The sequence below is a fragment of the Oncorhynchus clarkii genome, chromosome 12, assembly GCF_045791955.1.
Source record: "Oncorhynchus clarkii lewisi isolate Uvic-CL-2024 chromosome 12, UVic_Ocla_1.0, whole genome shotgun sequence".
Lineage (NCBI taxonomy): Eukaryota > Metazoa > Chordata > Actinopteri > Salmoniformes > Salmonidae > Oncorhynchus > Oncorhynchus clarkii.
Genome location: NC_092158.1, coordinates 13,000,193 through 13,014,378, shown reverse-complemented (window position 1 = coordinate 13,014,378; position 14,186 = coordinate 13,000,193). Strand labels below are relative to the sequence as shown.

The following is a 14,186-nucleotide window of genomic DNA, read 5'->3' as shown; positions in this document are numbered from 1 at the left end:
GGCACAATACGACACGGTGCAATACAATACAATACGACGCAATACGACACGGTGCAATACGACACGGCGCAATACGACACAATACAATACAATACGACACGGCACAATACGACACGGCGCAATACGACACGGCGCAATACGACACGGTGCAATACGACACGGTGCAATACGACACAATACAATACGACACAATACAATACAATACAATACAATACGACACGGCACAATACGACACGGCGCAATACGACACGGCACAATACGACACGGTGCAATACGACACGGCGCAATACGACACAATACAATACGACACAATACAATACAATACGACACGGCACAATACGACACGGCGCAATACGACACGGCGCAATACGACACGGTGCAATACAACACGGCGCAATACGACACAATACAATACGACACGGCGCGATACGACACGGAGCGATACGACACAATACAATACAATACAATACGACACGGCGCGATACGACACGGAGCAATACGACACAATACAATACAATACGACACGGCGCGATACGACACGGAGCAATACGACACAATACAATACAATACGACGCGATACGACACGGAGCAATACGACACGGCGCAATACGACACAATACAATACGACAATACAATACAATACGACACGGCACAATACGACACGGCGCAATACGACACGGCGCAATACGACACGGTGCAATACAATACGACGCAATACGACACGGTGCAATACGACACGGCGCAATACGACACAATACAATACGACACGGCACAATACGACACGGCACAATACGACACGGCGCAATACGACACGGCGCAATACGACACGGCGCAATACGACACGGTGCAATACGACACGGCGCAATACGACACAATACAATACGACACAATACAATACAATACGACACGGCGCAATACGACACGGCGCAATACGACACGGCGCAATACGACACGGTGCAATACAATACAATACGACACAATACAATACAATACGACACGGCACAATACGACACGGCGCAATACGACACGGCGCAATACGACACGGTGCAATACAATACAATACGACACGGTGCAATACAATACAATACGACACGGTGCAACACAATACAATACGACACGGTGCAATACAACACAATACAATACGACACGGTGCAATACAACACAATACAATACGACACGGTGCAATACGACACGGTGCAATACGACACGGTGCAATACGACACGGTGCAATACGACACGGTGCAATACGACACGGTGCAATACGACACGGTGCAATACGACACAATACAATACGACACGGTGCAATACGACACGGTGCAATACAACACAATACAATACAACACAATACAATACGACACGGTGCAATACGACACGGTGCAATACGACACGGTGCAATACGACACGGTGCAATACGACACGGTGCAATACGACACGGTGCAATACGACACGGTGCAATACGACACGGTGCAATACGACACGGTGCAATACAATACAATACAATACAATACGACGCAATACAATACAGCACGGTGCAATACAATACAATACGACACGGCGCAATACAACACAATACAATACGACACGGTGCAATACAGCACGGTGCAATACAGCACGGTGCAATACGACACGGTGCAATACGACACGGTGCAATACAATACAATACAATACAATACGACGCAATACAATACAGCACGGTGCAATACAATACAACACAATACAATACAACACAATACAATACGACACGGTGCAATACGACACGGTGCAATACGACACGGTGCAATACAACACGGTGCAATACGACACGGTGCAATACGACACGGTGCAATACGACACGGTGCAATACGACACGGTGCAATACGACACGGTGCAATACGACACGGTGCAATACAATACAATACAATACAATACGACGCAATACAATACAGCACGGTGCAATACAATACAATACGACACGGCGCAATACAACACAATACAATACGACACGGTGCAATACAGCACGGTGCAATACGACACGGTGCAATACGACAAGGTGCAATACGACACGGTGCAATACAATACAATACAATACAATACGACGCAATACGACACGGCGCGATACGACACGGTGCAATACGACACGGCGCAATACGACACAATACAATACAATACAATACGACACGGAGCGATACGACACAATACAATACAATACGACGCAATACGACACGGTGCAATACGACACAATACAATACGACACGGTGCAATACAATACAATACGACACAATACAATACAATACGACACAATACAATACAATACGACACAATACAATACAATACGACACAATACAATACAATACGACACAATACAATACAATACGACACAATACAATACAATACGACACAATACAATACAATACGACACGGTGCAATACGACACAATACAATACGACACAATACAATACAATACGACACGGCACAATACGACACGGCGCAATACGACACGGCGCAATACGACACGGTGCAATACGACACAATACAATACAATACGACGCAATACGACACGGTGCAATACGACACGGCGCAATACGACACAATACAATACAATACAATACGACACGGAGCGATACGACACAATACAATACAATACGACGCAATACGACACGGTGCAATACGACACAATACAATACGACACGGTGCAATACAATACAATACGACACAATACAATACAATACGACACAATACAATACAATACGACACAATACAATACAATACGACACGGTGCAATACGACACAATACAATACGACACGGTGCAATACAATACAATACGACACAATACAATACAATACGACACAATACAATACAATACGACACAATACAATACAATACGACACAATACAATACAATACGACACAATACAATACAATACGACACAATACAATACAATACGACACAATACAATACAATACGACACAATACAATACAATACGACACGGTGCAATACGACACGGTGCAATACGACACAATACAATACAATACGACACGGCGCAATACGACACGGCGCAATACGACACGGCGCAATACGACACGGTGCAATACGACACGGCGCAATACGACACAATACAATACGACACAATACAATACAATACGACACGGCGCAATACGACACGGTGCAATACGACACGGTGCAATACAATACAATACGACACGGTGCAATACGACACGGTGCAATACGACACGGTGCAATACGACACGGTGCAATACGACACGGTGCAATACGACACGGTGCAATACGACAAGGTGCGATACGACACGGTGCAATACGACACGGTGCAATACGACACGGTGCAATACGACACGGTGCAATACGACACGGTGCAATACGACACGGTGCAATACGACACGGTGCAATACGACACGGTGCAATACGACACGGTGCAATACGACACGGTGCAATACGACACGGTGCAATACGACAAGGTGCAAGTCGACACGGTGCAATACGACACGGTGCAATACGACACGGTGCAATACGACACGGTGCAATACGACACGGTGCAATACGACTCGGTACAATACGACACGACATAACTGACAATCCAGCACAATACCCCTCTTTGTTCACTACACACTATTCTCATTGTGTTTGGATGAAGTGCGGAGGGGCTGGTCGCGGAGGGGCTGGGTTTACCCCAGCTGATGGATTCAGTTAATGATTGTTTGATTGAATTGACTGATTGATTGAGAGACGAGAAGAACAGCAGTATTGAATGTTTCTCCTGTCCTCCTGGCTAGCTGTGTCTCTACACGGTTGGTAGATCTACACAGTAGATGTAATGGTTGTCCTCCTGGCTAGCTGTGTCTACACGGTTGGTAGATCTATACAGTAGATGTAATGGTTGTCTCCCTGGCTAGCTGTGTCTCTACACGGTTGGTAGATCTATACAGTAGATGTAATGGTTGTCCTTCTGGCTAGCTGTGTCTCTACACGGTTGGTAGATCTATACAGTAGATGTAATGGTTGTCTCCCTGGCTAGCTGTGTCTCTACACGGTTGGTAGATCTATACAGTAGATGTAATGGTTGTCTCCCTGGCTAGCTGTGTCTCTACATGGTTGGTAGATCTATACAGTAGATGTAATGGTTGTGTTGTGTCTCCCTGGCTAGCTGCGTCTGTACCTGCGGTCGTCTAACCTGGATAACACCTTCTCTTCCGTCACCAAGCTGCACTCTGACACTCTGCTGCTCAACGTGTTCAGAGACATGATCATCCTCTTCAGAGCAGACTGCTCCATCTGCCTCTACAGCATGGAGAGGAGACACGACGGGTAGGGTGGTACACGCATGCTTAGGACAGGCACGCACACCCACTCATACTCAACAAGAACTATCTCACGCTCACACACAACATTACTAGCAGACAGGACAGGTACTGAATGTCACAAGGAAGGAAGTTTCATAACATTGGTTGTGGCCTTAACTGGGGTTAAGCTTTATACAACTGGCCAATACAGAGAATGTGTGTGTCTCTCTCTGCAGGCCCAATCCATCAGCCAGTGTTGAGCTGCTTCAGGAGGTGTCCATGTCTCGCTACATTCCTCATCCGGCCCTGGTGGTGTCGGTCACCCTCACCTCCGTACGCACAGAGACCGGCATCACGCTCAAAGCCCCACAGCAGGTACTTACACACACACGCAAACACAGACACACAACCTCATCTCCATACCTCTAGAGACCGGCATCAGGGCCCTACAGCGGGTAGGAATTAATACACCTTTCCCTCCGTACCCCCAGAGACCGGCATCACGTTCAGAGCATCTTCCTTTTGGTGTTTTTCCAGAGTCAGTAGAAAGGCCTCTTTAGTGTCCTAAGTTTTCATAACTGTGACCGTAATTGCCTACCGTCTGTAAGCTGTTAGTGTCTTAACGACCGTTCCACAGGTGTATGTTCATTAATTGTTTATGGTTCATTGAACAAGCATGGGAAACTGTGTTTAAACTCTTTACAATGAAGATCTGTGAAGTTATTTGGACTTTTTACAAATTATCTTTGAAAGACAGGGTCCTAAAAAAGGGACGTTTCTTTTTTTTTGCTGAGTTTATGTACCGAGTCGCTCTGGATAACAGCTAAAAGATGTAAATGTGTTCATGTTTGTGTGTCCCTCTGTGCCCGTGACAGACCTGTATGGCAGACAGCATCATACTGAACCTGGCAGGCCAGCTCATCATGCTACAGAGAGACCGTTCTGGACCCCAGCTACAGGAGAAGGTTCCAGTCACATCCTCTATCTACCTCCTAGCAGGGTTGGGGTCAATTCCATTTCAATTCAGTCAAGTGTACTTCCTGAGTTGAAATGTAATTGACCCAAAGCCTTCCCCCTAGTATTTGATTATGGATCCCCATTAGTTCCTGCCAGGGCAGCTGCTCCTCTTCCTGGGGTCCAAACACACCAAATTACATATAAAACAGTGAACTCTGTTTGTACTGAATGAGCTAAAGATAAAACAGTACATCATATAACATCTCTCCACCACAAAACAACATGTTCAATACCACCATACAACAATATCACAATGTGTTATAATTTATCTGACATTAGAATGGAATCATTACACCCAGCAACCGGTCACTTCATTATTGATTCATTCATTGGTATCATACAGGGTACGTTATATATTGTAGTGTGTGTGTGTGTGAGAGAGGTTGTTATGGTGTTTTAACGTTCTCTCTCCCTCCAGCTGCCGTTCTGTCCCCCAGTGGTTCTGGCCCAGTATGTAGAGAATGTGTGGACGACGTGTCGTAGTAACAGGAAGAAGCGCCACCTACTGGAGGCTCTGTGGCTGTCGTGTGGAGAGGCTGGGATGAAGGTATACTGCTTTTACTACTTCTGTTGTGGATTAGTGTGTCTTGTTGTTGTCTGTGAATGGCCAAATAAATTAACTCAACTAAATGTTGTCTTTTGTGACTGTTGCTGGCTGTAATGATTTGACAAACCTGTTTCCTTGTCTTATGTTCTGTTATCTGAAGGTGTGGCTCCCCCTGTTCCCTCGTGACCATCGTAAGCCCCACTCCTTCCTGTCCCGCCGCATCATGCTGCCCTTCCACATCAACATCTACCCCCTGGCTGTGCTGTTTGAAGATGCTCTGGTTCTGGGAGCTTCCAACGAGACTGTGGTCTATGACAGCCTGCAGGTAGAGAGGAGTATTCTATTATTATAGTAGGAGCGTTCCCTGGGGCGCTGGGTGCATCTAATGAGCAGTGATGCCAACTTAGCAATTTTGTTGCTAAATTTAGCTACTTTTCAGACTTCCCCGGCAACTTTTTTTTTTTTTTCCAAACAGCACCTAGCAACAAATTTAGTTACTTTTACAAATGTGTTTGGAACTTTTAGCAACTTTTGAAAAGTGACTCAAACTCTAAAATGCATTTTCCCTCTAAATGACACAAAAACGATTTTCTCTGTCTCACACACACAGTCACAACACGTTCCTGGCTGCAAAGGTGCATTGTGAGTGACGTCAGCAGCAGGCGCTCAGCTCGTGCACAGGCAGAAGCCAGGCCAGCAACAATTTCAGCAAATTGCAAACCATTGTTGGCTGACTGCGTCAGCAGTAGTACGGATTCGACGAGCCAAACCCAATGAATATAGTTGCTCACGAATGTTTGATCTTGAACAGAACTTATAAAATCAATCCACATGTCTCAATCACAATTGTACAGCCAGAAGTACAGAAAAGAGTGGGAGTCTGTACCTGAATTTAATGGGTGGCTAAAGCCAGTCATTGGGGATGATTGACGGACATACTGTGCGTATAGCAAATCAGATATGCTTGCAACAATGTATGACATCAAAAAACATTGTGCTACAGCAAAGCATATAAATAAATCCAAACCGTACAACCCTGCAACACCATGTACACTACCACAGGTGGGTTGAGAAAATGGATAGCTGCAGAAGCTACTACTATGACAATGGCCATTGCGGAGCATTGTTCGCTGCTAGCATGCGGCCATTTTAGGTATGTATGGCGTGCCAAGCTGCCTTTTCAGATTCTGTGGCAGCAACAAACTTTCAAATGCACCAAGTGCATAGAAATGATTAGGGGAGTACTGACTCCTTGTTTTCTGAAAAGGGTAACATCAGATGTGGGGGAGAAGTTCAGTCTCCTTTTGGATGAGTCCACTGATGTCAGTGTTTTGAAATACCTGGATTGTGGTGATTCGGTATTTTAGTGCTAAAAAAAACAAACAACCGTTGTGTCCACATTTCTCGGGCTGGTTGAATTGGAGGGGGGCGATGCCAGATCGATATCAAAGGTAGAAGTTGAGTTTCTTGAAGTCTAACCTTACAAAAGAGAATCTTCAGGGTATTGGCATTGATAACACGTCTGTGATGACTGGGGTGAACAACGGGGTGCACAAGATTTTAAAGGAAGAATGTGCATTTCCCAATTTGCTACTCATCCGCTGTGTGTGCCATCCGCTGTGTGTGCCATCCGCTGTGTGTGCCATCGGCTGTGTCATTCTTTACAATTGGCAGTCAGTGCAGCATCCAAAGAAACTTATTCTACGTAATGACGTCATCATGCAATGACATCACAACGTCATTTAGCAACTTTTAGCAACAACTCAACCTGCATCTAGCAACTTCCCCTGAAAATGAGTTGACAACACTGCAAATGAGACTGTGTTCTATGACGGCCTGCAACAACAAGTTGTTGTAGCAGCAGCTACAGCAGCAGTAGTACCCCCCCCCCCCCTCCCACAGCATCTGCTCTTTCCTAGCCATTGTTGTGGATTTTGTGGGCTTGGTGTAGGAGGAGCATAGTGGTCAAGGCATTTGTGTCAGAGATCTGAAACAATTGTTCTAGCTATGTTCCCTTCATTTGAGGGAAAGCGAGTCAGTGGGCAGACGAGGTTAAGAGATAAATAATAGTAATAGCCTGTGAAGGTTAAATTAGTAGAAAATAAGATTTAAAAATGTTGTGTTTTTCATGTATTTTCTGCAGGGTCCTAGAGAGGGCCGGGAGTCCCTAGAGGGGTTGTTCCCTTACTGCACGGTGGAGAGGACTTCCCAGATCTACCTCCACCACATCCTGAGGCAACTCCTGGTCCGTAACCTGGGGGAGCAGGCCCTTCTCCTGGCCCAGTCCTGCGCAGCGCTCCCCTACTTCCCCCACGTCATGGAGCTCATGGTCCACGTGGTGCTGGAGGAGGAGGCCACCTCCCGGGAGCCCATCCCTGACCCGCTGCTACCCACCGTGGCCAAGTTCATCACAGAGTTCCCCCTGTTCCTCCAGGTAACAGAGAGGGAGACGTTGATCAAGTGGTTCATAAAAAAAAAAATATATATATATATATATATCACCTTTATTTAACCAGGTAGGCCAGTTGAGAACAAGTTCTCATCTACAACTGCGACCTGGCCAAGATAAAGCAAAACAGTGCGACACAAACAACAACAGGGTGAACATTGAGTAAACAAACGTACAGTCAATAACACAGTAGAAAAGTGTATATACAGTGTGTGTAAATGTAGTAAGATTAGGGAGGTAAGGCAATAAATAGGCCGTAGTGGCAAAATAATTATAATTTAGCAATTAAACACTGGACTGATAGATGTGCAGAAGATTCATGTGCAAGTAGAGATACTGGGGTGCAAAGGAGCAAAAATAAATAATTAATTAACAATATGGGGGTGGGCTATGTAGAGGTGGGCTATGTAGAGATGGGCTATGTAGAGGTGCAGTGATCTGTGAGCTGCTGAATGTTGTTTCCTAGTCTAGGACATTCAAGGTCATGGTAATTACTGATCTTGTGTACAGTAGTCTGACCTGGGCTCATAGTGTTTTATCAGGATCCCCATTAGCATCCTATCCAGTGGTGGAAGAAGTACCCAATCATACTTTAGTAAAAGTTTAGTAGTTGTCATACTTTAGTAAACGTTTAGTAGTTGTCATACTTTAGTAAAAGTTTAGTAATTGTCATACTTTAGTAAAAGTTTAGTAGTTGTCATACTTTAGTAAACGTTTAGTAGTTGTCATACTTTAGTAAAAGTTACTCAAGTAAAAGTGGAAGTCACCCAGTAAAATAATACTTGAGGTAAAGTATTTGGTTCTAAATATAACAAAAGTAAAAGTATAAATCATTTCAAATTCCTTATATTAAGCAAAGCAGACGGCACCATTTTCTTGTTTTTAAAAAATGTACAGATAGCCAGGTGCACACACCAACACTCAGACATTTATAAAATATATCTTGATAAGTGTGTGAATTGGACCATTTTCCTGTCCTGCTAAGCATTCAAAATGTAATGAATACTTTTGGGTATCAGGGAAAATGTATGGAGTAAAAAGTACGTAATTTTCTTTAGGAATGTAGTGAAGTAAAAGTTGGCCAAAATATAAATAGTAAAGTACAGATACCCTAAAAAACTACTTAAGTAGTACTTTCAAGTATTTTTACTTAAGTACTTTACATCACTGATCCTATCACTAGTTTTGACCTGGGCTCGTAGTATTTTGTTAGTATCCCCATTAGCTACTGGTAAAGCAGCAGCTACTCTGGGCCAATAGGGCTCTGGTTAGAAGTAGTGCACTATATAGTGACTGTGTGTCTAATGTAGCTGTGCCTGTGTGTTTCTGCTCCAGACCATCGTGCACTGCGCCAGGAAGACAGAGTTTGCCCTGTGGAACTACCTGTTTGCTGCCGTGGGCAACCCCAAGGATCTGTTTGAGGAATGTCTGATGGCCCAGGACCTGGACACCGCTGCATCCTATCTCATTATACTACAGGTTAACATACTCCCCTGTCTCATCCTAATTACCAGAGGCAAACATTTATTTAGAAATGTGACTGGTATTGGGGTTACGGTTGGAGTCGAGGTTGGGGATAGGGTTAAGGTTACGGTTAGGGATGGAGCCAGGGTTAAGGTTACGGTTAGGGATGGAGCCAGGGTTAAGGTTAGGGATGGAGCCAGGGTTAAGGTTAGGGATGGAGCCAGGGTTAAGGTTAGGGATGGAGTCAGGGTTAAGGTTAGGGATGGAGCCAGGGTTAAGGTTAGGGATGGAGCCAGGGTTAAGGTTAGGGATGGAGCCAGGGTTAAGGTTAGGGATGGAGCCAGGGTTAAGGTTAGGGATGGAGCCAGGGTTAAGGTTAGGGATGGAGCCAGGGTTAAGGTTGGAGTTGGGGATAGGGTTAAGGTTAAGGTTAGGGATGGAGCCAGGGTTAAGGTTGGAGTTGGGGATAGGGTTAAGGTTAAGGTTAGGGATGGAGCCAGGGTTAAGGTTAGGGATGGAGCCAGGGTTAAGGTTGGGGATGGAGCCAGGGTTAAGGTTCGGGATGGAGCCAGGGTTAAGGTTAGGGATGGAGCCAGGGTTAAGGTTGGGGATGGAGCCAGGGTTAAGTAGTTAAAAGGCTTGTATTGATAATGTGACTGTTGTCCTCAGAACATGGAGGTTCCAGCAGTGAGCAGGCAACACGCTACGCTACTCTTCAACACGGCTCTGGAGCAGGGCAAGTGGGACCTCTGTCGTCACATGATCCGATTCCTCAAGGCCATTGGCTCTGGAGAGATGGAGACCCCACCCCCAACACCAACCACTCAGGTACAGGAAGGAACAAATTCATAATCTCTTTCTGTCTTCTACCTCTCTCTACTCTTCTCTCTCTTTCTGTGTTTGTCACACATTCTGACATGTTATGTTAGAGCTAAACCTCTTAATGCTTTGGTGTTATCTATGGGGTAATGGTTGAGATGGTCTAAAAACACTGTATAAATTAAAGACTGCTATTGGGCTACTGCCTCCACCTCTGTATAATTGGATATAGATACCCATAACTGGCTATATGGTGCATTTACATTTGTGCAGAAACCCTGCCGTGTCAGAGGCTTACTGGATGAGTTTCCTCGCTGATAATGATCTGTCTTCTCAACAGGAACCCAGTTCGACGGGAGGTTTTGAGTTCTTCAGGAATCGCAGCATCAGTCTGTCTCAGTCAGCTGACAGCATCGCTGCTGGGAAGTTTAACCTACAGAAGACCTTCAGCATGCCCTCTGGGCCCTCTGCTAAGGGGTACGCTACACACACACACTTTTTGACATCTCCTCTCTTTTGTAATCATATGATCCAAAGGCAGCTTTTGTTTTTCAACAAGCTTGTCTATTCTGGGCTCAGTTTTTTTTACAGTGCAACAGTGAAGTCATGCTCAGCATGGAGTCTGTTTCTGTACTTGTTTTTAAAGTATGCCAGAGTTAGGAACCCTGACTCGCAAACTAGATCAGAACTACTGCTTTCTCAGTCAGGCAGGAGACCACTTCCTGCTGTAGATGAGCAACCCAGAACTCTTTCAAAAAAACATCAATCAGTTTATTCCAGTTCAGAATGAAACTGATTACTTCTATTTTAACAGCAACAGTTCCAACCTAGACTTGTTTTCAACAATCATTTATACAGTAAGATGTACAGTAGGCCTGATACCTTATTCTGTACTGAACTATCAGTAATGAGCTAGCTTGCTTTGGCTAACGTTAGCTAGCTAGCTATTAGCTGTGTGCAAGGCCAGGGGATTGTTTGAAAGAGAAACTCACATCTACTATGAGAGAGAGTACTCCCTTATTGATGCTTATCACCTGCTAAATTACAACGTCTTGCTAGCTGACTGACTTTTCCACTGTCGAAGCACTGTTTCCTGAAACTTTCGGCCCTGTTCTGAAAGAACTCCCTATGTTTACCGTCATGCTGTGGATTTTTAGTTGTTTTAATTTGTTAGTTTTGAGACTCATTACTAAGCACTTCCCCGCCAAAACACATTGTTGGCGCTCCTCGTTATTTCACAAAGTTTGTATGAATCCAAGCGAGAAAAACAAATTGTTGTATTTGCATTTCATGACGATTGAGCTCAGTCAGAACTTGTGGCCAGCTTGAGTCCATTTGATGACAGCAGTGAGTGAGAATGATGACGGCTCATCTGCTGCTGAATGCCACTGCTGCAGCAACACGCATCTTCCTCCCACTGGCGCCGCTGTTCCAAACTGGCGCCGCTGTTCCAAACTGGCGCCGCTGTTCCAAACTGGCGCCGCTGTTCCAAACTGGCGCCGCTGTTCCAAACTGGCGCCTCTGTTCCAAGCTCTGTTGCACTTGGCCAAATCAATTCCAGTAATCAATTAAATAATTATAAATATACTCTGACATGTTGTGACCCATACTGTCAGAAAGGCTGATCTAATGTGTACTGAGAGGGATTGTCCTCTTCCCAATCATTTCTGGGCCCAGTACACTGACCCCACGGAGTTGGTCAGTTCAATTTTTTTGTATTTTTTATTCCTGTCTGCTCATTAAAGTTCAATCACTTCCTGGACTGACTGAAAGTTGGATGGAATTGAGCCCAACTCTGGTAAAGCAGTGTATGTACTATAGGCCTTTCTCCTCATAGCAATAACACATCTCTCCCTCCTCCTCTAGGTCTGAGAGGTGGTCTAAGGACAGTGACTGTGCAGAGAACATGTACATAGACATGATGTTGAGGCGTCATGCCCGCCACCTCCTTGAGCACGTCAGACTAAAAGAGCTGGGTTGTTTCTCTGCCCAGCTGGGCTTCGAGCTGATTGGCTGGCTGTGCCACGAGCGCACGCGGGTGGCGCGGGTTGATGATTTTGTCATGGCGCTGAAGTGTCTCCACAAGGACTTCCTGTGGCCGTTTCCTGTCACCCCAGCCGGCTCCATCAGCTCGCCTTTGAAGAACGGACACCGCAGGACAGGTGTGTGTGTGTGTGTGTGTGTGTGTGTGTGCGTTGAGGTAATTGGAATACTTCTGAAAGTGTGTGTGACTGCTGGTGCTGCAGGGGCTCTGTCCGTCTGTGTTTTCAATGTATTTTTGTCCTCAGCGATGACTGTCCCCCTCACCCTCTGACTCATTGGGTGTGTTTGATGCAAACTTCGTGACCGAGTGCATTTTTTTCTCAAGTCGTATTTGTTTAGTTAAGTGTTATTTTTATCATTCAATTAAATCTGACCCTGTTTGTTCCTCCCTCCCTCTAGTGCTGAGCCAGCATCTACTGAAGTCCCAGTCAGCAGACAGCCTGTTGAACAGTGACATGGACACAGCGCCCCCACAGGCCGCAGCACGCAACAGCAACCACACTTGGCTAGACGGGCTGGGGGCTCTTGGACCTACAGAGCCTACAGAGATGGACACTGCCTTGTCCCACGGGGGGCCACAGACACAGGAGGCCTTTCTCTCTCCACTAACCAACAAAAGTAAGTAGTCTTCATGAGAAGATAGGAACAGCTGAGACTCTCTTTCACTGAGATGTAGTCAGAACTCTCTACATACCTCTCCCTCTACCAACCTCTCTTTCTCGCTCGATTTCTCCCTCCCTCGCGCTTTACCTCTCTCTACCTCGCTCGCGCTCTACCTCGCTCGCGCTCTACCTCGCTCGCGCTCTACCTCGCTCGCGCTCTACCTCTCTCTCCCTCGCGCTCTACCTCTCTCTCCCTCGCGCTCTACCTCTCTCTCCCTCGCGCTCTCAATTCAAGGGGCTTTATTGGCATGGGAAACATAAGTTTACATTGCCAAAGCAAGTGAAGTAGATCATATACAAAAGTGAAAAAAACAAGTTCCAAAAGAATAAAGACATTACAAATGTCATATTATATACAGTGTTGTAACGATGTACAAATGGTTAAAGGACACAAGGGAAAATAAATAAACATAAATATTGGTTGTATTTACAATGGTGTTTGTTCTTCACTGGTTGCCCTTGTGGCAACAGGTCACACATCTTGCTGCTGTGACGTCACACTGGTATTTCACCCAGTAGATATGGGCGTTTATCAAAATCGGGTTTGTTTTCAAATTCTTTGGATCTGTGTAATCTGAGGGAAATATGTGTCTCTAATATGGTCATACATTTGGCAGGAGGTTAGGAAGTGCAGCTCAGTTTCCACCTCATTTTGTGGGCAGTGTGTACATAGCCTGTCTTCTCTTGATAGCCAGGTCTGGCTACGGTGGCCTTTCTCAATAGCAAGGCTATGCTCACTGAGTCTGTACATAGTCAAAGCTTTCCTTAATTGTGGGTCAGTCACAGTGGTCAGGTATTCTGCCACTGTGTACTCTCTGTGAAGGGCCAAATAGCATTCTAGTTTGCTCTGTTTTTTTGTCAATTCTTTCCAATGTGTCAAGTAATTATCTTTTTGTTTTCTCATGATTT

The 14,186-nt window shown here is 45.3% G+C and overlaps 1 protein-coding gene across 2 annotated transcripts in view; it reads left to right on the top strand.

Annotated features, from left to right (window-relative positions):
• Positions 1-14,186, top strand: part of LOC139422725 (guanine nucleotide exchange factor subunit RIC1-like) — a 94,826-nt gene that overhangs the window by 67,509 nt on the left and 13,131 nt on the right. For both annotated transcript variants that reach the window (XM_071174032.1, XM_071174033.1), the window contains 11 exons: positions 4,141-4,301; positions 4,513-4,651; positions 5,152-5,241; positions 5,712-5,840; positions 6,001-6,165; positions 7,984-8,274; positions 9,625-9,768; positions 10,423-10,581; positions 10,913-11,049; positions 12,439-12,734; positions 13,015-13,233. In XM_071174032.1, the coding sequence (XP_071030133.1) occupies positions 4,141-4,301; positions 4,513-4,651; positions 5,152-5,241; positions 5,712-5,840; positions 6,001-6,165; positions 7,984-8,274; positions 9,625-9,768; positions 10,423-10,581; positions 10,913-11,049; positions 12,439-12,734; positions 13,015-13,233 (1,930 nt within the window). The remainder of the gene's footprint in view (positions 1-4,140; positions 4,302-4,512; positions 4,652-5,151; positions 5,242-5,711; positions 5,841-6,000; positions 6,166-7,983; positions 8,275-9,624; positions 9,769-10,422; positions 10,582-10,912; positions 11,050-12,438; positions 12,735-13,014; positions 13,234-14,186) is intronic.